This window comes from Bos javanicus, chromosome 28 (assembly GCF_032452875.1).
Source record: "Bos javanicus breed banteng chromosome 28, ARS-OSU_banteng_1.0, whole genome shotgun sequence".
NCBI lineage: Eukaryota > Metazoa > Chordata > Mammalia > Artiodactyla > Bovidae > Bos > Bos javanicus.
This window is the reverse complement of record NC_083895.1, coordinates 37,190,139-37,213,949: the sequence shown is the minus strand read 5'-3', so window position 1 is coordinate 37,213,949 and position 23,811 is coordinate 37,190,139. Positions and strand designations below refer to the sequence as shown.

The window sequence follows — 23,811 nt, the reverse complement described above, 5'->3', positions numbered from 1 at the left end:
TAGACTGCTTTGTTTTATGACTTCTTGCTAGCTCTAGGAATCTGGATGCACATCTTGTTCTTAAAGCATATTTAGAGCATAATGACTATAGTTGTTAACTGCTAGTGTAATCCAGGTCTACAGTTCACATTAAACATTAGCTCATATTGCCTCCAGGTTTGAAACCAATGTACCCAGAAGAAATTTACAAAGGGACAATGATGTTGAAATATTTTAAGTGCAAACAGGATTCCTGTGTGTTGACAGGGACAAGGCCATGTTGTCTAAAGTCCCTATTTTGATTCCTAATTTTCCATTCCTTTCCAGTGGCCTTTTCCTCTTTGGACATTCTACAATCTTGTGACTAAGCATTCCAGCTCCCTCTTTGTGAAATGCCTCTGATTGAATGTGTATATATAAAATCTCTTACTTTATCCCAGCAGAGGTGACTTTAATATGGAGGGATGGTACTGCCACTGTTGACCAGTTGGAAAATTCAGTGTTTGGAGCACTGGAAAATTTTTTTAAATGTTCATCTTCTAAGTAAAGAGGGAATTTGGTTGCCAGAATTATTAGTTCATACAACCGTGTTATACTTTTTGCTTCCCACAGAGCACTGTTTGGTGCATGAGGTTTTGGTTGATTACGTTTTATTGCATTCTAGTCTGAACCAGTTTCTCCACCCATTCTCACTCTCTGTGCTTTCAATTCCCTTTTGTTCCTTGGGCCAAAGGATGCAGCTAGATCTGAGAGCTGGAGAGAGTGAAGTAAAAGATGCTGGCATTAAATGCAAGAGTTGGTTCAGTATATAATCCTGTCTACTTCTTTTCTTGGTCAAAGCAAAAATAATGCAGGCATCTTGCAAGAAGGATGTTTATCAAGTGTATAGGAACTAATGTGTAGATGCTTAGTTTATCATATGTAAGCTTTGGGAAACTGGAGTCTGATGATTTCCCTATAACGAATCTGCCTCTCAGGATTTTTTTTCCCCCAAAATCATTGTTCTCCATAGCCTATCCAGATATTTTTTAACATCTTGCTTGTTAATGTCACTGCCAGCATCTTAGAGAAGTTGACAGTTTATGTGATTTCTATTAGCAGAAAAAAGTGGGCTCAAAAGCTTTTTCTCTAAATGAATCTATTGTTGAATGTCTAAACTGACTCAGAATACAGGTGCATGCTCTGAGAAGGTAGAAGGGGAAGAGCCCAATCCAGACAAGGTATGTGGGGGGGAGGCAGGGAACCCAGAAGCAACGGCCAGCCACCCTGTGCTGTGATCTCAGCCTAAACCATATCCCTGGGAAGGAGTTTTTTACTTCCTATTTGTATCCCTGGGCAACCACAGACCCCCACCTCCTACGTGGGATGTTAGCCTTGGAGCACTGAGGAGATGAGCTGCAGAGCTAAAGCAAAGTCCCAGAGGAGCTTCAGTTCTGCAGAATCTATGCAGCCTTCTTTGCCATACATTGATCACACGCTTAGGGCTTGGGAGATGAGAGCTGAGGGCTGAAATTCCTCAAGGTAAGAAGACCTCCTCTCCCAGAAAATGGACTCCTCCAGTTTTTTCACATGATTATTCAAGTACTTTCACTTTCCCATATATAGGAGTCCCTCAGGAGCAAGCTCTGACCAGTCAGCGGGAGTGACACATCGCTCTCCAGTCCCTCCTCCTCGCCCGTCCGCACCTTTACTCACGTGCTGGCGGACACTTAGGCAGAAGTGAGCCCCGTGGCTCTGCCAAAGACGAGCCTGTTGGCTTTAAAGGAGGAAAATTTAAAAAACCTTAGGCCAGGTCCCAGCATTAAAATTGTTACCTTGAAGAAGCTGAGTGGAGAAGTGTGAAGAGATGAATGGACCAGTGGATGGCTTGTGTGATCATTCTCTAAGTGAGGAAGGAGCATTCATGTTCACATCGGAATCTGTAGGAGAGGGGCACCCGGGTAAGTAGGTGGTCCTGGACGATGGCAACGTATACGGGGTAGGGGGCTGTTACTGGAGGCCTGGAAAACAGTGTGCGTAAATTACTACAAAGGATCTCAAGAAGAACAATATGCAATCTTTTTTATTTTATTAATTTGCAGTTTTGTAAAACATTCACTTGTTATGCAAATAATAGACTGTAAGTTAATGAAGCCAAGGGTCTATGCAGCTGCCCACCACCAGCGTTTCCTTGGGGCTACAATAGAGAATATATGTTAGTTGGATAAGCATATCGTATGTGTAGAATATATCATCAGGTATTCACTTTATACAGAGTTTTGTTTTGTTTTTTTGGTAAAGCTTTTTTTTTTTTTTATCAATGAGCAGCTTAAGTCAACAGAGAATGTTCCCACAAACAAGACCACGGGTCACTAAGTTTCGAATGTAAAGCATGTAGAGTTTAGAAATGAACAGCAGTGCATTCTAATAGGGGCTGAGACAGATCTCAAGGTCCTGAAAGAAAATTCCAGCATTTATTTTTTTTGATCTCTGCTCTGAGAAGTGCGATGTGGAGGAATGAGAGAGGCTTCCGTGAAGACCATGATGGGAGCCTGCAGTTTCTGGGACAGTGGTTCTCAGACTTCAGGGTGCATCACCATCACCCAGTGGGCTTGTTAGAACACAGAGTGCTGGGCCCCACCCCCAGAGTTCCTGATTTAATACGTCTTGGGTGAGGCTCAAGAATTTGTGTTCTGAAGAAGTTCCCAGGCAATGCTGATACTGCTGATGTGGGAGCCACACTCCGCGAACCACTGATCTAGGAGAACCCTGGGGGTTCATGGATTTATGTATTTAAGCACCTCTTCGAAATTCACCAGAGTATTTGAAGTTTTTGGTGACTTTTCATCACCGAGTTTAACTTTTTTTCATCTTCCTCATCCTGGCTATTTCTCAAAGAGCTTTAGTTTTCATACCCTGTAGCTCAGCTTTAGATGTCTCGGTGCACTGCCCCTTCCATATGCTTTAGCCACTGGTTCTCAACTGGGGAAAGTTTTGCAACCCTTTTCCCCTAAGGGCATTTTGTAAGATCTGGAAACATTTTTTGGTTGTTACAGCTATTCCAGGGGGTCGAGGCATGGCCTGATACCAGCAGTCTGGAGAGAGGCCAGGTGTGCTTCTAAACACAAGACCATCCCCCACAACAAAGAAATTTTCCAGCCCCAACTGTCAATCGTGCTGCTGAGAAATCTTGGCTTAAACTGAATGTTGTTTGTAGCTTAGCTCATTTCAATGTAAACAGCATCTTTCATTCTGCATGACTTTATAAAGTTTCTAGGCTTATTTACTCATAGTCTCAGGTTCACTGCTATGTCTGATGTATTTTGGACAGCGCCATGACTTATGAAGGCCATCTACAGGTCAGAAAATGGCCATATATAGAATGTGCTCCACGTGGAGGAAGTGGGTGCTTCTTCAGACAGCTGCCAGTGGTCCCACTGTACACACAGCTATGTGCTCAGTGGACAGAGAATGAAAATTGCAGTCAGTTGACTATTCTGTCTGCTTAGTGGCAGCCCTTCAATTTGTCTGATTTAGCTTACCACTGTACATTAGCTGTCCGTGTAAAACAGTTTTCTTGGTGGTTTTCTTCTTGTCATTCCAGTGCTGAATTCGTCTCCATCAGAAAGATAGAATTAATGCTTCCTTTTCAACTTCCAAGAAAACTATTAGCTATCTTAAGGCTACTAAGTGATATTGATAGAAAATTGGAAAGCCTTAAACAGTTGAGAAAGGACCTCCTAAGGCATTATCTTAATCTATGCAGCTATCTCAGTACCCTTGCTCAACTCCAGCTTATCCCTAATATCCCTATCCCATTTCCCTGTATGTACTGGAAACATGTGACCTGTGTCCTCTGAGCGAGCAGAGTCATCCATGGTCAGCATGTGAGTGGCTCCTAGGAGTCCTGGTGGCTGGGTCTAAAGTGATATTTGAGCAGCAGGTGGCCTTTACTGGTAGGTGGTTGCAGGGGCATGAACTCAGGCAAACCTTGATTTATAACCAGGATCAGCAGGGAGATGGAAAAACTCAAATATATATTTAGTAGCAGCTTCTGAAGGACAGATTAGAGAATTAACCTTCAGATTAACATTTTAACCACAGAATTTCATATGCACTTTCAAAATCAGAAGTGCTTGATTCTGGGCCTGCATTCTTAATTTAAAAACCTAGAAAATGACAAAAGGGACACAAGGAAATTTGAGAGGTGATGGATGTTTATTAAATCTTGATTGCGATGATGGTAACACAAGTATGTACATATGACCAAACTTGCCAAATTTACATACATTAATTATATGCAAATTTTTGTATACCAATTATACTCCAACAAGTCTGGGGAAAATCTTATTAACTTGCTAAGAGTGGACTCTGTGGGTATTTTGAACACTAAACAAGATGTAATATGTGCAAATAGACGTCACTTTTATTTCTGAGTTTGTAAACATTGGCAGTACACATAACTCCAGAGCAGGAGTGGATTTCTCCACAGCGTCTACATGCTTGACCACGAGGAGTCTTTTTTAAATTATTTATTTTGGCTGCACTGGGTCTTCGTTGCTGTGCACGGGCTTCGTCTAGGTGCAGTGAGGGGGGCTGCTCTCTAGTTGCCGTGTGCGGACTTCTCACTGTGGTGATTTCTCTCGTGGAGCACGGGCTCTAGGCACAGGGGCTCAGCAGTTGCCACACCTGGCTTGCTCCAGCATGTGAGATCTTCCTGGACCAGGGATTGAAGCTACGTCCCCTGCATCAACAGGCGGATTCTTAACTACTGGATCACTAGGGAAATCCCATTGATCATGGGGAATATTTAAGGCAAATCATAGAAGAATAAGATGAAGTACCAGCCCGTGTTGAGCTTTTCTCAGTCCCGCCTTGATGAGGAGGTCAGACCCAGCTGCTGGGACATCTGGCCTTCAGGAGGCTGAATGATGGGGAGGATCTCCGAGCGGCTTGTGGAAGTGCTCAGCAAAACAGCAGGGGCAGTGATGTGTGGAGGTTCTCTTGCAGGAGTCTTACAGGTGGAGTCATGGAAGTGGGCGTGGCTTTATGCACCGTGCACTGTGGCTGCTGGGACCAGCGGTACTGTGCATCTACCGGATCTGTCCTCTTCTACCTGCTGCACCTAATCTCACGGACGTCATTAGTGTTTTACATTCTGTTTCTAGGACTTTCCTTGATGTTAGAATTTAAGGAAATATGCTGAGGAATGAGATATTTCTGTGTGTATATCTTAGTTCCTTGTACATCTATATCTATTATTTATTTAGATATAGTTAGATATTCCTATAAATCTAGTTTTCTATGAATAGATACTTTTTAATTGGAAGACTATACGTGTATGTATATGTGAATTACTATAGACTCTTGTAACTGCCTTTGGAATATACTTTTCTTTTAGGGAATTCTATGACTTTATATAATATACATCATCCAAAATTAAGGCAAAAGTGGGAAGAAATAAAAATTCCAAAAATTTGCAATTTCTTATACTTTAAAGTGTCCTCTTGGGTAGACTTAATGTGTAAATTGACAAAATATCTAATTATTTTAACATTTCAGTTTTTAGGCTTAACATGTCTATGAATTTTACTCATGTTCATTCTTGTCCAGATAAGATCTGTGACCAGATCAGTGATGCAGTGCTGGATGCCCATCTCAAGCAGGACCCCAATGCCAAGGTGGCCTGTGGTAAGAAATGCCTGACCCTTCCTACTGGGGACCTGAGTGGGCTCAAATTGAAACCTGTGCCCATGTTGAAGCCCTCGGCACAGCAGAGAACTGGGGACTTCAGGGCCTACAGGGCCCCGGGGTGATAGGACTAGTCTCTTCAACTTTACAGAGGGATCTTGGGTATCCCTTGGCCAAGGTCAAGGGGTAAGGGTCCTGGTGTGAAGACCAGAGCCCCAGTCTCCTCACAGTCAGCACCTTGTTTTGTCCAATGCTCAGACCCACCCTTCCCTCTCCAGCACCACCCTAGTTCTCAGAGTGAGCACTGTAGGGACCCGTGTCCCTCTAAGGGTCAACTTCACCCTGACATGTTTATAAATAACTTGCCTTGATTCTGTGCTCAGGACCCCATACCCTAAAGCCTGCAGTGGAGCTTTAGCAGTAAGGGGGCAAAAGAGGCCTCATGTATGTTGGCTGCATTCTTTATGACTGCATACAGCCATTGTCTCATTGTAATGCACACAGCAGTCTTATGATTATTTCTGTCCAACAGCCGAGGCTGAACAAGCAGTTCAAGATCGGGTAAGTAGTAAGTGCTTGGTATAAAAACTTGGAATTCGTGTGACCAGTTCTTTCCAAAGTGCAGTTCTCTGAGCAGCCTGTGAAGATGGTCAGAACTTGTGCTGGGCTTCACTGTCTGTTATCACCATGACTGTCCTTCTGGAGCCCGTTCCCGGAGTGGCCTCTTGTGTGGGTCTGTGTCAGCACCGTGAGAGGTCCAGGTGTGGAGCCCCTTCGCCGGCACGTGGCCACTAGCCTGCCTCTTTGCCTTCAGAGACGGTGTGTAAGACGGGCATGGTGCTTCTGTGCGGGGAGATCACCTCCATGGCCATGGTGGATTACCAGCGTGTGGTGCGGGAGACCATCCAGCACATCGGCTACGACGACTCCGCCAAGGGTGAGGCCAGGGTCCCTGGGATGGAGCCCACCTAAGGCTCTCCATCTTCTGGAAGAGCAAATGCCTCTACCTCTAGGCCCGCTTGCCAGGGTCCAGGTCCAGGGCTCGCAAGCTCTGGCAACAGTATGGCAGCCCAGGCAGACTGGCCCTTGTCCATCTGTTGCTGACTCTGGTCTTGTTTACGGTCCTAACTTCTTAGAAGAGGAAGAAGCTCTGGGTCCAAGGGGCTGCCCTGTCTTGGGGGCGTGTTGTCTGCCAGGTGCTGGGGCAGGTCTGTGTGCGTGTGTGTGTGTGTGTGTGTGTGTGTGTCTTCCTACCTAATTGTTGAAGGAACTCTGCTCCACTCCCTATGATGCAAATAAGGAAATTGAGGCTTAGAGATGTCAATAACCCATATAAGGTGGTACAATCAATAAGTGGCTATCCCCAGTTGGGACTCCTGTGCTTTCTGCTAAGCTAGGCTACTCTTCCCCACATACAGAAGGTGACTCAGTCCAGTACAGGTGTCAAAAGCAGGTGGAGGAGACAGGCTGGTCCAGGGTGGCTCCAGTGCCAGGCAGTGTGGGAGCCTGCAACCCCAGGAAAAGGCCCAGGCACTGGCTGGAGTTGAGGAGGAGCCCTGTGATGAGGTGGGGGTGAGAGAACTGATGGCCCTGAAGCAGATGCCTGCACGGCAGGAACAGGCAGGCCAGGAAGGAGCCCAGCCTGGAGGGTGTCAAAGGACAGGGCACAAGGGCCCGATTCTAGGGCTGGGGTACACTGGTCTGCTTATTGGTTGTTTGGGATGTATTGTGGCATCTTCCAGCTGCAGTGACATGCACGTGTCTTTTATGTGAGAGAGGCCCTCTCTGTGTGAGGGCATAGACACATAGAAGCTCGGTGCAGCCACCTACCTGCTGGCTTGCCCAAAGGACTCACTTGAGCATACGGAAATTTTGCGGATGTATCAGGAACCTCTGGGAAGAAGAAACCAGTGAGTACAGGCTGCTTCTCGCAGCCAGCACAAAGGGTGTTCACAGAGCAGGCACGTTGTCTCAGGACAGCAGCTCCCTGCCACGTTACCTTGCAAGCCTTCACCCTGTTCTGCCAAGAATAGCCAACTTATTATTTACTTATTCAAGAGCAAACTTTGTTCCGCGTTAGGTAGCAGGAAAGTCATTCCCCCAGGGGTGTCACATCCCCTAGAAGAGAGAAGCAGGAGTGGGCCCAGCTCTTCTTGTCAGCACGCCTGCACCAAGGGGACTGGCAGGCTGCAGGCTGGGCTGCAGTCACAGGGCCCCCGGGCTGGAGGCCCCCACTGCTCTTTGCTGCGGAGTTGACCTTTCTAAGCCCTCCTCCTCTCCCCTTAGTGCCCTGAACTGTTTTCCCAAGTGACTTGGAGCCTTTCATTACATCTCAGCACTGAGATTTATTATTTAGACAGGAAGTGTAAGGTAAAATGGGGATTTGGTGAGTCCTTGGTGGCTGAAGGCTGTTCCCTGGTTTGTGTATTCAGAAGCCTTCACTAGGAATGGGGGCTGCAGAGGACAAGGTGGCCTGGCACTCCTGAGTAGAGGCACTGCCTGGCATTAAGTGGGATGCGGTACGAGACGCTCGGCAGCGAGTCCGCGGCAGAGTGTGCACTGAAGAGCTGGGGTGGGGGCCATTCAGGGGTGTTTACTGAGAGCTGGATGGGCTTGTGGAGGGGACGGGGGTCAGAGGAGGAGCTTTCTAGGCAGAGGGTCCTCGTGGAGGTGGAAAAGGAGGTTGTGTTTAAGCTGAACCTGAGTTCACTTTGGTTGAGGGCTCAGCTGGGAAAGCCTGGCTGGAGCTGAGCAGGTTCCAATTTACTGCCTTTGGTGATAGGTCTTTACTTGAAGCTTGTAGGTAAATAGTAGGTTGAACCTAGGGGTATTTTTGTGGTTTTATTTGTTTTAATAAGCCCATTCTGGCCACATGGGTGGGAGAACAGATTGGGAGAGGGTGGCAGTCACTGTGTCACTGATACTTGACTTTGTGGTGCATTTTGACTCCTCATTCATATCCATCCTGTAGCTGAGCCCAGCAAGATGGGGAAAACCACTTTGGGAAGAGTGTGCAGTCTGCCTAGTGGCTCCCTTGTGGGGCTTCTTGGCCTGAGCTGCTGCTACCCAGGATGTTTGTGTCCCAGGCCCCCGCCCACTGTCCCCAGCCTGGGCCAGGCAGGAGGAAGGGACTTACCTCCATCTCTGTGCTTGAGCTTTGGGTATAGGCTGGCAGGGGCCTCAGCCTCCAGAGGTGTGGTTTTTCCATTTTGCTCCAGGCCCTGTGCATACCTCGGGCTCAGAGCACTCTGACTCGGGAGTGTCTCTGGATGGTCCACACGCACCTATTGTTCAATATATTTGATACTTGGGTTTGGTGTATATTTTCGATACCTGGGCTCTGACAGGCAGTGTTGGAAGGGCCCTTGATGTTCACTTAGTGCAGTGATTTTCAACCTCAGGGAGAGCCTAAGGGGGCAGGCCCTTGGTCATCCACCACCCTTCTACCAGAGCAGCCATAACTGTTATCTGGTTTTCATACTGCCGTTCTGTGTAGGGTATATATTTTTAATTGAGATGTAGTTTAATACACTGTGGAGGGTTTTTGTTTTGACTAAAGAGTTCCATGTGACAGGATGAGAAGGATACTGACATTCCCCATCCTAGGCCTCAGTTCTGAGCCCAGACTGATGGTAGAAACCACCCACCCCAACACTAAATGCCCTCTTGGGTGCCAAGCAGCCCCCAGGAGCTCCAGCCTCCCTCTGCTTAGGCCCGCTCTCCTTGTGCCCAGGCTTTGACTTTAAGACCTGCAACGTGCTGGTGGCTTTGGAGCAGCAGTCCCCGGATATCGCCCAGTGTGTCCACCTGGACAGAAATGAAGAGGATGTCGGTGCCGGAGATCAGGTCACTAAATACTAAGCGTGGGCACCACATCAGAACAGCAGTGCAGTGTGCTCTGTGTCACAGGGCTGGCTGGTCATGTGTGATGGTCTGAGTGCGCTGTGGGGTGGAGCTCCCCCGCCCCCGTGTCTGGAGTCACACAGCCCAGCTGGAGGGCAGGATGGCTTGGGAATGCCCGGTGTGGCCTGTCTCCCTACCTAGAGTGTTGGGTTTGGGGACCCTGTCTTCCCCTCCACAAGTACCCAGTATAAAAGTCATATGCCTGGGAGGGTGGAGGGCCAGCAGGGCTTTAGATTTGAAGAGAGTTGTCACCTGTAGTCTGAAATGGGTGTCTGCTACAGGGGCTGATGTTTGGCTATGCCACGGATGAGACGGAAGAGTGCATGCCCCTCACCATCATGCTGGCGCACAGACTCAACGCCCGCATGGCAGAGCTGCGACGCTCAGGGCAGCTCCCCTGGCTGCGGCCTGACTCCAAGACACAGGTGAGCCCCTGCTCTCTGACCCCCTGCAGGGCTCCAGAAATGCACCTCAAACAAACCGCTTTCTCTTGATTCTGGTCATATGTTAAGATCAAAATGTTCTGTCTGGGCACTCAAAGAATTGTTGAATCTGAAAAGAACTATTTATTTGAAAAATCTTCTGCTCCAGATAAATCTTTTCTTTTCTCCCCTGATCTGCCAACATTTTAGTATGAAAAAGTTTTAAATACAGAAAAATGAACAGTTCTAGATTTTTGGGAGGCGGGACTTAGCATATGTTTACTCTAGTAATATGATTCCCCAGTTCCTACCACAAACCTTCGTAACTGGTTTCAGACTTTTGGCCACTGCCTGTCAGGCCTCCATGTCTTGCGCAAAGCTTGAATACCCCATGAACAAGTGCTGTGTGTAGCTTGCTGCAGCCCTTTTGCTTTGCTTCTCACAGAAAGGATTTACCTTTGCTGATCCTGATGCTCTGTTGCCAGTGGCCCTGACCCCGTGTTCCCTGCAGTGATGAAATGCGCACTGAATCCGGATTTGAGAGCTGGCAGTAATGCAAATGCTGGCACATGCCAAGGCCTCTGCCTGCCTTCACTCTCCACATCCTGACAACCCTGATGTCCCCTTTCCTCGGAGCTCCTTTCCCAACTCTACTTCCGCACTCCAGTGGGGTCTGGACACTTCCTTCTACATTCTCTTTCCTCCTACCCACACTTGTGGGTTATTTTCACATCTGCACACTTGGTTTCCAAATCTTCCACCTGCAGGCCTATCTGAATCACCAGCCCTCATTTCTCACTCATCCTGCAAACACATGGGCCCCAGGAGTGCTCCTCAGCTGAAGGGGTTTCATGGAGCCCACCTTTCCCCGGCCCTCTCTGTCTCCACTCTATCTGGGTTACTCTTGTCCCTATGGAACATCCCTTCTACTCTGGCCTCTTTTCCCAGGCCAGGCTTGGCTATGTCCTCCTAAAGGCTCTCTCTGCCTGGAAACTTCAGTTAATTTGCTTTGGACTTCACTTTTAATTTCATTATATCTGCTCAGAACCATCTACAACTTTCTACTTCCTACTTGAGGCGAGAGGAGTACCCATTTGTTATTCTGGCATTTGGCAGGCATTTACAGGTCTTCTAGCTTTTCCTTCCTCAATCCCCACCCTAGTCTTTGCTCAGTCCATATGCTTTCACTCACATTCCCTTCGTTGCCCAGTGCTTTGCACCTGTGCGCTCACCCCTCACTTTCCTTGGAATCTTTCTCTGGTCCCCACCTGTCCTTCAGTGGCCAGCCTGGTTCCTGCCTCCTTCTGGTCTCCCCTGATCACTCTCAAACGGGACGTCTTCTTATCCTGCACTTGGAATTTGGCTCTTGTTCAGCACGGTGCTTGTGACTCTGCAACATTACTCCCCAGGTGTCAGGCTGCCCATGATGGAGGTTGCATATTGGCTGTACCTGGAGCAACAGAGTGTCTCTGTGGCCTAAAGGAAGCCCTTGGGACTTCAGGTGTTATCCACATGACCCCCACACTGGGAAGTGGGATCACTCAGGTGATCTTCAAGGTGGTGGGCAGAAGAGCTGAAATATGTAGGTTGTGATGGTACCAAAAGAAAGGAGCCTGCCCTGCCTGCTCCGTTCTGTGCCAGAGCTATGTGGGGATGGGGAAGAAGGGTGGAGATATCCTAGAACACAGATGAGAAGAAGTAAGTGGAGTGGCTCAGATTTCCTTCTCTCTCCATGAGGGTGAGCACTGGAGGGTTCACACATCAGATTCCCTGATATAGCAAAGGCCTCCTGTGTCTGCTTAGTAATAGGAGGTTTCAGAGTCCAGAGGGCAGTGAGGGAGGGAGGGGAAGATGGGCCCTTCCAGGCCTTCCCTTCTTGCAAGGAGACACTGAATTCTCTTATAAATGTCCCCCGCCGACCTCCACAAGGCTGCTGCCCTGGGAGGGGTGCCGTGCCGGAAACGATGTCTGGGCCTTCTCGTCTACTGGTAAAGGATTTTAGTCACCTGCCCCTGGTGTTCACTGTGAACAGAATGAGCCTTTCCACCTGAACAAATTTTTGCTGCTGATAACTAAGAGCGGAGTGGCAGTACAAATGGCTATTTTTGTACCTGGCCAGGGTTGTGTTTTCCGCGGCGTACTTTTCTCCCCATCTTGCTGACATGATGGGATAAGCACAATGCTTGGGGCCCTTCGCTCAGCCACAGCTCTGCTTGGGGTTTGCGGCAGAGTTGGGGAGCCCAGGAGCAGTGGAGATGGACTTCAGCAGCAACTCAGGAAGCGAGCCTTCTCTGAAGGCCTCCCCTCTGGAGCTCCCAACCCCCTAACTCCAGCTCCTCTCCCAGGTCCGGGAGTGCACGCAGCCCAGCAGGAAAGGTTCTGTGCTCAGGACACAGCTGGTGCGCATGTGCCCATCGCCCTAGGATCAAGCCTTGTGCAGCCAGGGCTCTGTCTCTTCCTTTTTCTGGACCCCACCCTATTGTTCTTTGGACCAGGCAGGACATCGAGTTTGATGGATATCGAAGGGGTCTTTGCCTTAGGCAGAGCCCCAGGGAGACCCCGTTTGCTGCCTGCAGTCCTATCAAGGCCCGTGGGGTGGGAGCAGCCTGTGCCTGCTGGCCAACATCCCTGCCAGGGCCATCTGGCGTAGCTGCACTCCTGCAGGCCCCATAGCCCCTCTGGGCACTGTTCTTGTGGGTCCACACTGCCTTGGGTAGCAGTAGGGCCTGGGGCTCCAGTACTGAGGATCTTGGGTGACAGCCTTCTGCTGGGAGGAGCCCAGTTACCAGGCTGCACAGTTCCAGGTTACAGCCCACCTTTGCTGGCTGTGTGATCTTGACCGAAGTATTTACATTCTGGAAGCCCATTTTCTCTCGTCTTTGAAATGGGGCTGGTAGCAACCTCTCATGGCGTCTGGCATGCCTTGTAGCACAGAGTACACACCCAGTCAGTGCCAGCTTCTTCTTCTTTTTCCAGCCTCATCTGCCTTCCTCACCACCTCCTTCCCTCACTCTGTGTGCAGTCCAAGGTGCGCAGGCTGGGGCATGGGCTCTTGTCCTCCCTGGTGTGTTGGGAGTGGACAGGGTGCAGAAGCATTCTGTCTGTGCCGCTGTGGCAGTGACACAAGCTGTGGGAGCAGGCAGAACAGCTATTGGCTCTTGGGCTTTTCACTAACTGGCCTGTGACTTCAAGGAAGTTGTTATTCTTCGCAGAGCCTGACTTTTCTCGTTTGCAAAGTGGTGACAGTATTGCCCATCTTGCTGGGCTGGCTTCAGTATTCATCAATAATGCATGAAACAGGCACAGAACTGACCTACGCTGCGGGGAGAGAATCCCAGCTCTGTCCTGTGGCCAGCCCTGCAGGGGAGCTGCAGACAGGATCCTGCTCTCCTTGTGCCCTCGGCTCTTCCTTGCTTTTGCCCAAATACCCAGAGGCTGGCAACCCAGGCCTTGCTGCTGCCTCTTAGCTCGATCACCCTGGCTCAGGTCCCTCCACCAGACAAGGTCCCTGGGCACATATGTTTCCAGAGACCCTTCGTTGAGGAGCTGAGGCAGTGGGCATGTGGCCTGTGGACTCCTGTGTTCCTTAGCAGAAGCCTGGGTGTCTTGCCTAGAGCCATGGAGGGTCAAGACAGGGATTTAGTGGAGGGACATTTGCTGGCACACAGGACCCTCTGAGACAGAGGGAGTCATCTGCTGAGTCACAGAGGAAACTCTGCAACACCTGGGTCTCCAAAGTGGCACTGATTGTGGTCACGTGGGAATAGCTTGTGCCTCGTGCCTGATCAGCTCATGGCACCAGGCAGTTATTTGCTATAAGAATGTGATGAGCTTCCCTGAAGGCCCTTTGAGGACAGGAGGCCGCCCCCCACCCCCTCCGGCTTTTGGGAGCCCTGTCCACCTCCTGGGCACCTGTGCCCGGCAGTGGAGTGTCCTGAGGTCAGGGCAGGAGCTCATATTTCCTCCCACCCTGCCTCCCCCAGGTGACAGTGCAGTACACGCAGGACAACGGTGCGGTCATCCCTATGCGCGTCCATACCGTCGTCATCTCCGTGCAGCACAACGAAGACATAACGCTGGAGGACATGCGCAGAGCCCTGAAGGAGCAGGTGATCAGGGCTGTTGTGCCAGCACGGTACCTGGACGAGGACACCATCTACCACCTGCAGCCCAGTGGGCGCTTTGTCATCGGAGGCCCCCAGGTGCATCCCTGTCTCCGAATGAGCCCTGATTTTGCTTACGTCCCCAGCACGAAGCCTGCAGGACCGACTTGGCCCTGAGTGAGATGTAAAGTCGGCTCGCTCTGTGCAGCCTGCTATGTGCCCTCAGTATAGGAGGGTGGGGGACATGTCCTGGGAGGTTCCTGGCCAAGGGACTAGCTAACTTTCCATCACAGACGCTGAGCTTGCCCTGGTGGGCTTGCCCTGGTGGCATTTCCCGGGTCTTGGCCACATGTGACCTGCAGCTCTTGTGGGCACCAAGGTGGGGACACAGAGTGGCCCCTTTCTCCTGTGCCACAGGCATGAGCAAGCAGAGAGTGGCCTAGCCCCTTGGAGAGGCCGCTGACCACTGCCAGGCATCTCTGCTGTGGACATGTTGCCACGTAACAGCTCTCGGGCGGGGTCCTAGGCCAGAGTGGCACAGAAACGCAGGGTGAATGGAAGTCCTGTGTTTTCCTGCAGAACTTCTCAGGGCCTTGGCATGCTCAGGGCCTTGGCATGCTGCTTAGAACTGTGGATTTCTAAGCGGGGCGGGTTTTGTGGTGCTATAATATGCAGACTTTCCCCACGTCATTTAATATAGAGCCCCCTCAAACATCTTCTGTGGACTGGCATTGCACGGAATAGACACCTGAGCAAATGGGGGACGATGTTTGCCAGGTGGCACCAGCCGGGGCTCCGCCCAGGGTGTATTGGTCCCAGCACAGGTCCCTGCTGAACTCGGGTTTCTCCAGTATGATGGACTCCTACAACAAAGGCTTGGTGAGTGGGCTGAGACCCCCATGGCCCATCTGATGAGGGGCCAGCTGGTGACCTGACTTCAGTGACTACTCAGTGACTGAACTGGGATTAGAGCCCAGGGTTTCTGGCTGACTCTCAGCCAAGGGGGTCTTCGGAACACGCGCTCCTAGAAGCTTCAGAGACTGTCTCCAAGCCGTGGTCTAGTGTCCAGCCAGTGTTTCGGCCACCCTTCCCCCAACATCCGCCCTCCGTGTCTTCCTTTTCCTCCGCAGGGGGATGCCGGTGTCACTGGCCGAAAGATCATCGTGGACACCTATGGTGGCTGGGGGGCACACGGCGGAGGCGCCTTCTCTGGGAAGGACTACACCAAGGTGGACCGCTCGGCGGCGTACGCTGCCCGCTGGGTGGCCAAGTCCCTGGTGAAAGCAGGGCTCTGCCGGAGGGTGCTTGTGCAGGTGGGTGAAACCCCACCCCGCTCACACCCCCACACCTGCCCTCGTAGGGACGCGCTGGCCTGGCGGAAGGCCCAAATGCCGGAGGACGTGACTCTGTGCCATGTTGGGTTTTGTGGCCACTGTCCTGCAAACCGGGAGTGGGACAGCAGAAGCCTTCAGGCAGCAGGGCACGTATGGAAACTGCAGCTGTGAAGTGGTGGGTGTTTCTAGGGAGATGAGGGCTGGGGCTAGGGAGAGTGCATTTGGCAGGGCCTGTGTGGTTTCAGCGGCCTCTCCCTGAGGACATCAAGGTCTCCGTGAGGGGCCTGTCCCTGACCCTGGGCTCTTCTGACAGGTGTCCTATGCCATTGGTGTGGCTGAGCCACTGTCTATTTCCATCTTTACCTATGGAACCTCCCAGAAGACAGAGAGAGAGCTGCTGGATGTGGTCAATAAGAACTTTGACCTTCGGCCTGGTGTCATCGTCAGGTAAAAGGGCCGCCCCTGCAGTTGGGCAAAGCCCTCTTTCCCCACCTGGTGCTTGCTTATTGGAAAGAGAATCAGAAGGAAGGATGTTCAGCCTCCCAGAAGCAGGAGAGGCTTCAAGTTCTTGGCGCAGCACAGTGTAAACCCCAAATGCAGAATGTCTAGTTTTCAGGTTGAAGGAGCCCAGCATTGACTTCAGGGGGCCCATCTTTGAGCAGGTGGGGGATCTTAGGAAGATAACTGCAAGACCGGATGCGGGGGAATTGAGTCAGCAAGTCTGGCCCCAACTGCTCTCGCTTCTAATGCCACCCCTGCTTCCTGGAGCTTGCGGTGTCGATGTTGGGCTGTGCCAGGTCAGTGGAGCAGAGTGTAGGCCAGAGTTCAAATCCTGATTCCTGGTGCATCTGTCTGTCTGGTTGATCAGGCTGTCCCAGAACTCTGAGACTGTTTCTTAAGCGCCAGTGGCAGTCACCTTGTAAGGTGTGGCATAGCAGAGATAGGAAATTTAGGGAGAATTGCTCTTGAGTGGTTAACACCCTACACATTCATAGTCTGTTAATTACTCCTGTGCCCCAAATTCAGGGAAAGACATTCCACTCCTTTTCCATTAAAACTGACCCTTTGTTCTACTGAACGTGCAGGGACTTGGACTTGAAGAAGCCCATCTACCAGAAGACAGCATGCTACGGCCACTTCGGGAGGAGCGAGTTCCCTTGGGAAGTTCCCAAAAAGCTTGTGTTTTAGTGCTGGTGGGGGCCACTCCAGCTGGTGAGCCCTGGAGGCTTCAGGTGGGACAGAGCCATGCTCTTCTCCTCCAGGACCCTGACTCTCAGATCACCCACTGCCCCCTTCCTGGGCAGAGCCAGGCCCCTCTGACTTAGCAGGAGGAGGGGGGCCTTCTGGTGCCAGGGCTCAGATCTCCTCATGAGGCCAGTCACTGTGTTTCCCTGCCTCTCCCCCAGACCAAGGTGATGTGAATTTAGTGGAAATAGCATCCCTGTCAGAGGAAACCTGCTCACTCCCCTGCCGCCACAGCCTGGACCCTGGGTGGCCCCTCCCTCCCTGGTGTGTGCTGGGAAGATCTTAGGGCTCCATGAGGGTCTGGGTGTGCCAGGCCACCCTTCACGTCTGCAGCCATTTGGTCACCGTCCTGAGCCTGAGCCTTCCCATGGGCCCTCCCAGGCCATGCTTGTGGCAGGGATGACAGCAGCTAGCGTGTGAGAGACCGAGCTCATCACTGATTTCATTTCTTCTTCACTGCAATACGATGAGGTGACACCTTGTGTTATGAGCATTTAAGGTGAGGAGGCTGAGCTAACTTTCACAGGGCCCACAGCTGCATGGGTCAGGGCCTAAACATGCGTCTGGGATCTTTGAATTGTGAGCCCATACACCTTGACCCCTCACCCTCAGCACCGCCCCCCACCCCGATCTCATGCTAGAAACAGGTCTGAGTGAAGAGATGAGGCTGTGACCTCTGTCCTGAAGACCTGAGGTTGCTGGGAGTTAGGGGATCGACCCCCTTGGCGACCCCTGAGCAGTGATCTACAGAGCCAAGACAGAACCAAAGGGATGTTTCCTTTGCCTCTGTAATTTCAGAAGATAGATCAGGGTGTGCTGGATATCCTGGCCCCTGGGGCTGTGCTGGAGTTTGAAATTAAGAGGCACCTGTGTTATCCCAGCCCCTGACTACTCAGGGACATGCAGGGTTGGGCCCATGGACTCCTCCGATGAGGGTCCAAGGCCAGTCCTGTCCTGTATAGGGCTTCCTAGAGCAGAAGCAGCAGCTTGTCCCTTAAACCAGGGATGGAACCCTGTGTCCTCTGCATGCTTCTCTCTCTCTGACCCCTTTCTCTCATTTCTCTCTCTCTTGTAACCCCTGCAATCTGAGTGCTGTTGGGATAAGTGGGTGAGCCTCTCAGATCCCCCTTCCAGAGAGGACAGCCCAAAGGCCTGAATTCAAATGTTAAATGGTGACTGAAGTGGCAAGTCTTGACTCCTAGAGGGAGCTAAGTTGGCTGAGATGTCATGAGGAGATTTCTGCCTTTGCCAGGTGGCCTCTGGGGCCAGGGCTACCCCTGAGGTCTTGGGTGATTCTTGGCACATTAAGGTCTTAGAAGCTATGCATTCTCTTGCTTTCCTTTCCATGGCCAGCACCTCCCTGTACTCCTTCCCCAACCTGGGCCTCTGACTGCTGCACCGCTACCTTATCCCCAGCTCCGCAGACCACAGGTTCAGGTAGGAGCCTCCACAGGTCCCCGGAGAATACTGGGGTCTGGCTTCTTCCTGTGGCACTCGGTGCCAGCTCCAGCTGAGATGCACAGCTCAGGAAGCCTCATTTGGGCAGCAGACAGCCTGCACTGAACTGTAGGCCTGAAGCACAATAAACCTTTGGCTTTCTCTTTCCATCAGGGGAAAGGCAGCAGTTCAGGGCAGCAAAAGAAGCCCAGATGACCGTAAACACCTAAAGCTGATGTGTGCTATAGAAGCTCAGGAGTCTCACAGGGCTCTGGTCACTTGGGAAGTCTCACGTTCCTTTCCCTTTAGGTTTGCAGGTGGCTGAGTTCCTCTAACTTGGGCCACATTTGAAGTGAAAATGCAAATTTTTATACTTTCTGCACCCCCTGGGAGAAACAAGGTTTTCTTGGGTCAACACTGTTATATGAAACTCGAGTCTTTATTTGTTAATAGTGCCTGCTAAGCCAGTGAATAAAAACTCGAGAAGCAACTACTCTATGCTTAGTTTCTGTCTGCAACCGCCCTAGACACCTCACCTCCAAGTAGCGTTACCTCATCCACCCCCCAGCGAAGCGGCTGTCCTGCCCTCGGGTTACCCAGCGAAGCCTCTGCCATCCTGTCCGCATGGGCTCTGGTGCCTCACTCCAGCTTGTGTGTTATCACTGCCTCACCTATTCATTCCACACCACACTGCGTGGAGGCGGGCGGACCCAGGAAACCCCCGTTACTCGTGGACACCTTGAGGCAAACCGAAATGGGTTAGGACCCAGAGTGGCTGACAGGTGGCTTCCCCAGCCTTCAGGGTGTGCCCCTCGTCCTCGCCTGATTTCTTCTGCTTCCCCTTCCTACGTGTTGTCTACAATGCGCTTGGCACAAAGCAAGTGTTCAGGCAGTATTTGTCCATCGGTTCAGTGACTGAAGTCAGGTGAGGTGAGTGAGCCAAGGGGGTTGGTCAGCAGAGTTGGGAGTTTGGTCTGGGAGGTGGTGGTGGATGGAGGAGTTGGGGAATGAGAGGGGACTGGAAGAAAGAGCAACCCAGCAGTGGGTGGCTGGGGTTAAAGACTTGAATGGGGGACTTTAAGAGAAATTTTCACCTGGGACAAATTCCCCAGAGCTGATATGACTGGAGCACAGTATCAGAAACAATGACACAATAGCCAAGATATGGAAACAACCTGAGTCTGCCAATGGATGGATAAAGATGACGTGTTGTATGTGTGCAGTGGAGGGTCATTTGTGAACAAGAAGGAAATCCTGCCATTTGCAGCAACATGGATGAAACTTTAGGGCATTAGGCTACATGAGGTAAGTCGAAGACAGACAAACGGTATGATGTCACTTATGTGTGGAATCTACAAAAGCCGACCGAGAGTAGAATGGTGCTTATGAGGGGGTGAGATGGTGGGTAGATGGAATGGGGACATGTTAGCTAAAGGGTACACACTTCCAGTTAAAAGTTCTGGGGAGCTGATATATAACAGTGATATAGCTAATAGCACTGTTCAGTTCAGTTCAGTTGCTCAGTCGTGTCCGACTCTTTGCGACCCCATGAATCGCAGCACGCCAGGCCTCCCTGTCCATCACCAACTCCCGGAGTTCACTCAGACTCACATCCATCGAGTCAGTGATACCATCCAGCCATCTCATCCTCTGTTGTCCCCTTCTCCTCCTGCCCCCAATCCCTCTCAGCATCAGAGTCTTTTCCAATGAGTCAACTCTTCACATGAGGTGGCCAAAGTACTGGAGTTTCAGCTTTAGCATCATTCCCTCCAAAGAAATCCCAGGGCTGATCGCCTTCAGAATGGAGTGGTTGGATCTCCTTGCAGTCCAAGGGACTCTCAAGAGCCTTCTCCAACACCACAATTCAAAAGCATCAATTCTTCGGCGCTCAGCCTTCTTCACAGTCCAACTCTCACATCCATACATGACCACTGGGAAAACCATAACCTTGACTAGACGGACCTTTGTTGGCAAAGTAATGTCTCTGCTTTTGAAATGCTATCTAGGTTGGTCATAACTTTCCTTCCAAGGAGTAAGCGTCTTTTAATTTCATGGCTGCAATCACCATCTGCGGTGATTTTGGAGCCCAAAAAACAAAGTCCGACACTGTTTCCACTGTTTCCCCATCTATTTCCCATGAAGTGATGGGACCAGGAGCACTGTACTATATACTTAAAAATTGCTATGCGTGTAGATCTTAAATATTCCCACCACAAAAAAGAAATGATAATTGCATGACATGATGGAAGTGTTAGCTAATGCTCTGGTGGTAATCATTTTGCAGTGTATTAAGTGTATTAAATCAGCTCTTTGTACACCTTAAACGTATCTATGTTATAGGTCAACGATACCTCAGTAAGTCTGTGGGGAAAAGCAGTGGGACCGGCGCCTGGTTCCTGGACTCTGAGGTCTACTGCCTTCTTACCGTGGCATCTTCATGAAAGAGGTTTTAGGGAAATAAGAGAGGCTGTGCTCTGCGTTTGGCTCCTATCAGCGTTGGATGCCGAGAAATGTGGGTAGGAAAATAACTCCATGTAAGAGGAAACTAGCCAGAGGGAACCAGGAGAGTGGACAGCCCCAGAAATCTGCATCAAAGGTGCCACTGGACCTCCCCTTACGATACAGGAGTTCTACAGACCCATTTGCTGTAACTGTCGCCAGACAATGTGAGCCTCAAACGTCATAAGGGAAATCATTCACTATATCTCATTTCATAAAAAATTTTTGTGCATTGGAAAAACACAAAGATATAACATAAGTGACAAATGGAAAATATTTGCAATGTCAAATTTAATGAACCAGAGATCAATAAGAAAGCATCCAAAACCCCAGAGGTAAATGAACAAAATACAAGAACAGGAATAAACAGATGTCATTAAAGTAATGGAACAAACCACCAGAAATGAGTGTTGCTCAGCTGTACACATTTCAAGAAAGAACTTTTAAAAAATGCAATATTAGATCTTGGCAAAGAAATGGCTGGCGGGTGGGGTGGGGAAATAGTCTTAAAATTCAGAGCTGGCCAAGTATAAGGAAGTACACATTTCCAAATACAGTCCGTGTGACTTGTTTACAAACTTACAAGAGGGTACTTGGTTCTTTTGTTCGTAAAATTTAAATGCCATGTTTGTCTGGTTTGACCTTTGGGTCAGAGGTGCCATCAAAACAGGGAGGGAGTGCTTTGCTCCCTGAACTGTGGGTCAGGTGGCCATGCCCCATCCTGAGGACGACAGGAAGGCAAGGTTGGTGTGTGCTGAATGGATCATGGCGGTGGTGGTAGGGTGGGCATGTGACTCTCTTGGGAAACCCACGTCTAGGCTACCTGAGAGCAGAGCCCTCTCGTATTGCCAAGGTTGAAGGAACTACCTCTAGGGTGTTTTGTGGAGTCCCAACAGGGTGGCCCTGGGACACTGGGGGCTAGAAGGAGCCCCTGTCCTCTACAAGCCAAGGCTGTAACTGCTGAGGCATTTGTGTAGCCTTAGAGGACTATTCGCAATGGCACCCCACTCCAGTACTCTTGCCTGGAAAATCCCATGGAGGGAGGAGCCTCGTAGGCTGCAGTCCATGGGATCGCTGAGGGTCGGACATGACTGAGCGACTTCACTTTCACTTTTCACTTTCATGCATTGGAGAAGGAAATGGCAACCCACTCCAGTGTTCTTACCTGGAGAATCCCAGGGACGGGGGAGCCTGGTGGGCTGCCGTCTATGGGGTCACACAGAGTTGGACACGACTGAAGTGACTTAGCAGCAGCAGCAGAGGACTATTCAGATCCCCAGGTTACAGAGGAGGAAACTGAGGCTCAGGAGGGTGGGGCCTCTGAGAACCTCTGAGGATCCTCACTCCATAAAGGGCTGACCCTGTCCCCAGGCAGGATGGGAACCACAGGTGTGGTGGCCGAGTCCCCTTCACTTCATTGCAAGAAGCGGCTGGATCCTGTCCCACCCAGCACTGGGCCTCGCCCTGCTGCTCTGGAGGGTATGAGGACCCTCCAAGCTGTGTGTACTCTCCGGTAAGAGGGACAGCCCTGGGCCCCTGGGGAGGAGTAGGGAACCCCCTTTCACTTACCCCTGGACCCTGAGGGGCCCCCCCACCTCCAGGGTCCCTGACCCCAACCACCGGCACACACCTCCCTCCTCCTGACAGGAGGTTGGGTGCAGTGGGGTGGGGGCCTCTTGGTATTTGTGGGTGACGTAAAGCTGGTTGGCTGTTCTGTTGGGCTGAGGGTCTCCTAGCCTGGCCAGGGCTGTTGGGCAGCCCTGGCCAGGCTGACAGTGCTGGCTCCCCATCGCCTCCTCCAGGGCTGCTCCCCCTCCACCTCCCTCCATGCAGCTCTGAAGAGAAGTGCCCCACTCCTGTGGCCAAGATTGAGGGTCCTACCTAGGAACTTTCTCCTAAAAAAAAAAAGAAATGTGGTGCGGGGAGAAGGAAAGAAGGGTCACCTTTAATAACCTCTGGTTTTGGCACCAAATATCCCAAGGTCACGAGTTCCATGGTATCTCACTTGTTTCTATCTTACTTCTGTTTCTCTGCTTTTCTTACATTTCAGTTTCCATTTCTAACTTTCTGAGCTCCAGATAGATTCCAGTGGTTTCTAGATCCAAAATTTACCCCAGAGATAGTTCTACAATTTCCACATGGTTTTCCGCTTCAACTTTTTCACTTGTTTCTAGTTTCCCTGACAGGCAATTACAGAAAATAATCTCTGTTACTTCTATTTTTCAAAAAATTTTGAGGTTTTTGTTGTAGTCCAAAATGGTGAATTTTAATCTTATGTGATGACCTGATGTCATTAGCATGTAGATTTGCATCTATTTCAATTTGTTGTTTAAAATTATACAAGATGCATTTATATTTTAAATTATGTAAATCAGATACTCCAATGGACAGTAATTTTAAGCTTTCCTGAGGGAAAGCTATGGATGAGAGAGAACAGTAATATGTGAATGTTCAGGCATGGCAAATGGTGGTTTCCGCCCTCCCCTTCTCTTCCGTCCCTCCTGCCTCACACCCTCTCTCTGCCTCCTAACCATCCCTCCTTTTTTCTATCTTTTTTTTCCTTCCCTCCCTCCTATCCACAGAGGGTCTCAAACAAGATGAACCCAAACAGACTTACACCAAGATATAACAAGATATCTAAATTTAAAAAGTTAAAGAAAATTTTGAAGGCAGCAAGAGAATAACCAATTCACATATAAGGAAACCTTCTTAAGACTGTCAGCCGATTTTTCTGCAGAAAGTTTGCAGGCCAGACAGAAGCTCTTGTAACAATATGAAAACAAACAAACAAATAATGAAGAAATGGGCAGAAGACCTGAATAGATATTTTTTTCTAAAGAAGACATTCAGGTGGCCAACAGTCACGTGAAAAGATGCTCAACATCACTAAACATTAGGAGATGTAATCATAACTCCAATGAGATATTACCTCAAACCTGTCATAATGGCTGTAATCAAAAAGAGAATAAATAGGGAGTTACCTGGTGGTCTAGTGGTTAGGACTGTTCTTCCCATCTCTTAAGAATTTCCACAATTTGTTGTGATCCACAGAGTCAAAGTTTTTAGTCAGTGAAGCAGAAGTAGATGTTTTTCTGGAATTCCCTTGTTTTCTCCATGATCCATGTTGACAATTTAATCTCTGGTTCTTCTGCCTCTTGGAAACCAGCTTGTATGTCTAGAAGTTCTCAGTTCATGCTGCTGAAGCCTAGCTTGAAGGAT

General features: G+C 50.0%; 2 protein-coding genes across 5 annotated transcripts in view; both read left to right on the top strand.

The window, feature by feature from the left end:
• The window catches only part of DYDC1 (DPY30 domain containing 1), a 64,841-nt gene extending 59,192 nt beyond the window's left edge, over positions 1-5,649 (top strand). For all 4 annotated transcript variants that reach the window (XM_061405495.1, XM_061405498.1, XM_061405496.1 and 1 more), the window contains one exon: positions 5,572-5,649. The gene's annotated coding sequence lies outside the window, so the exon portion shown is untranslated. The remainder of the gene's footprint in view (positions 1-5,571) is intronic.
• Positions 557-18,586, top strand: MAT1A (methionine adenosyltransferase 1A). Its single transcript, XM_061405487.1, has 9 exons — positions 557-1,919; positions 5,572-5,649; positions 6,464-6,586; positions 9,383-9,495; positions 9,834-9,977; positions 13,958-14,176; positions 15,208-15,390; positions 15,725-15,858; positions 16,497-18,586. The coding sequence occupies exons 1-9, from the start codon at positions 1,826-1,828 to the stop codon at positions 16,597-16,599; spliced, it is 1,191 nt and encodes a 396-aa protein (XP_061261471.1). The 5' UTR covers positions 557-1,825; the 3' UTR covers positions 16,600-18,586.
• The last annotated feature ends 5,225 nt before the right edge of the window (positions 18,587-23,811 follow it).

What these genes read in the sequence shown, in the direction of transcription:
- MAT1A (XM_061405487.1), top strand. Translation starts at nt 1,826, where the DNA reads ATGAATGGACCAGTGGATGGCTTGTGTGATCATTCTCTAAGTGAGGAA. An exon ending in CAATGCCAAGGTGGCCTGTG is followed by an intron (nt 5,650 to 6,463) that starts GTAAGAAATGCC and finishes CTTTGCCTTCAG; the next exon opens with AGACGGTGTGTAAGACGGGC. An exon ending in GGCCTGACTCCAAGACACAG is followed by an intron (nt 9,978 to 13,957) that starts GTGAGCCCCTGC and finishes TGCCTCCCCCAG; the next exon opens with GTGACAGTGCAGTACACGCA.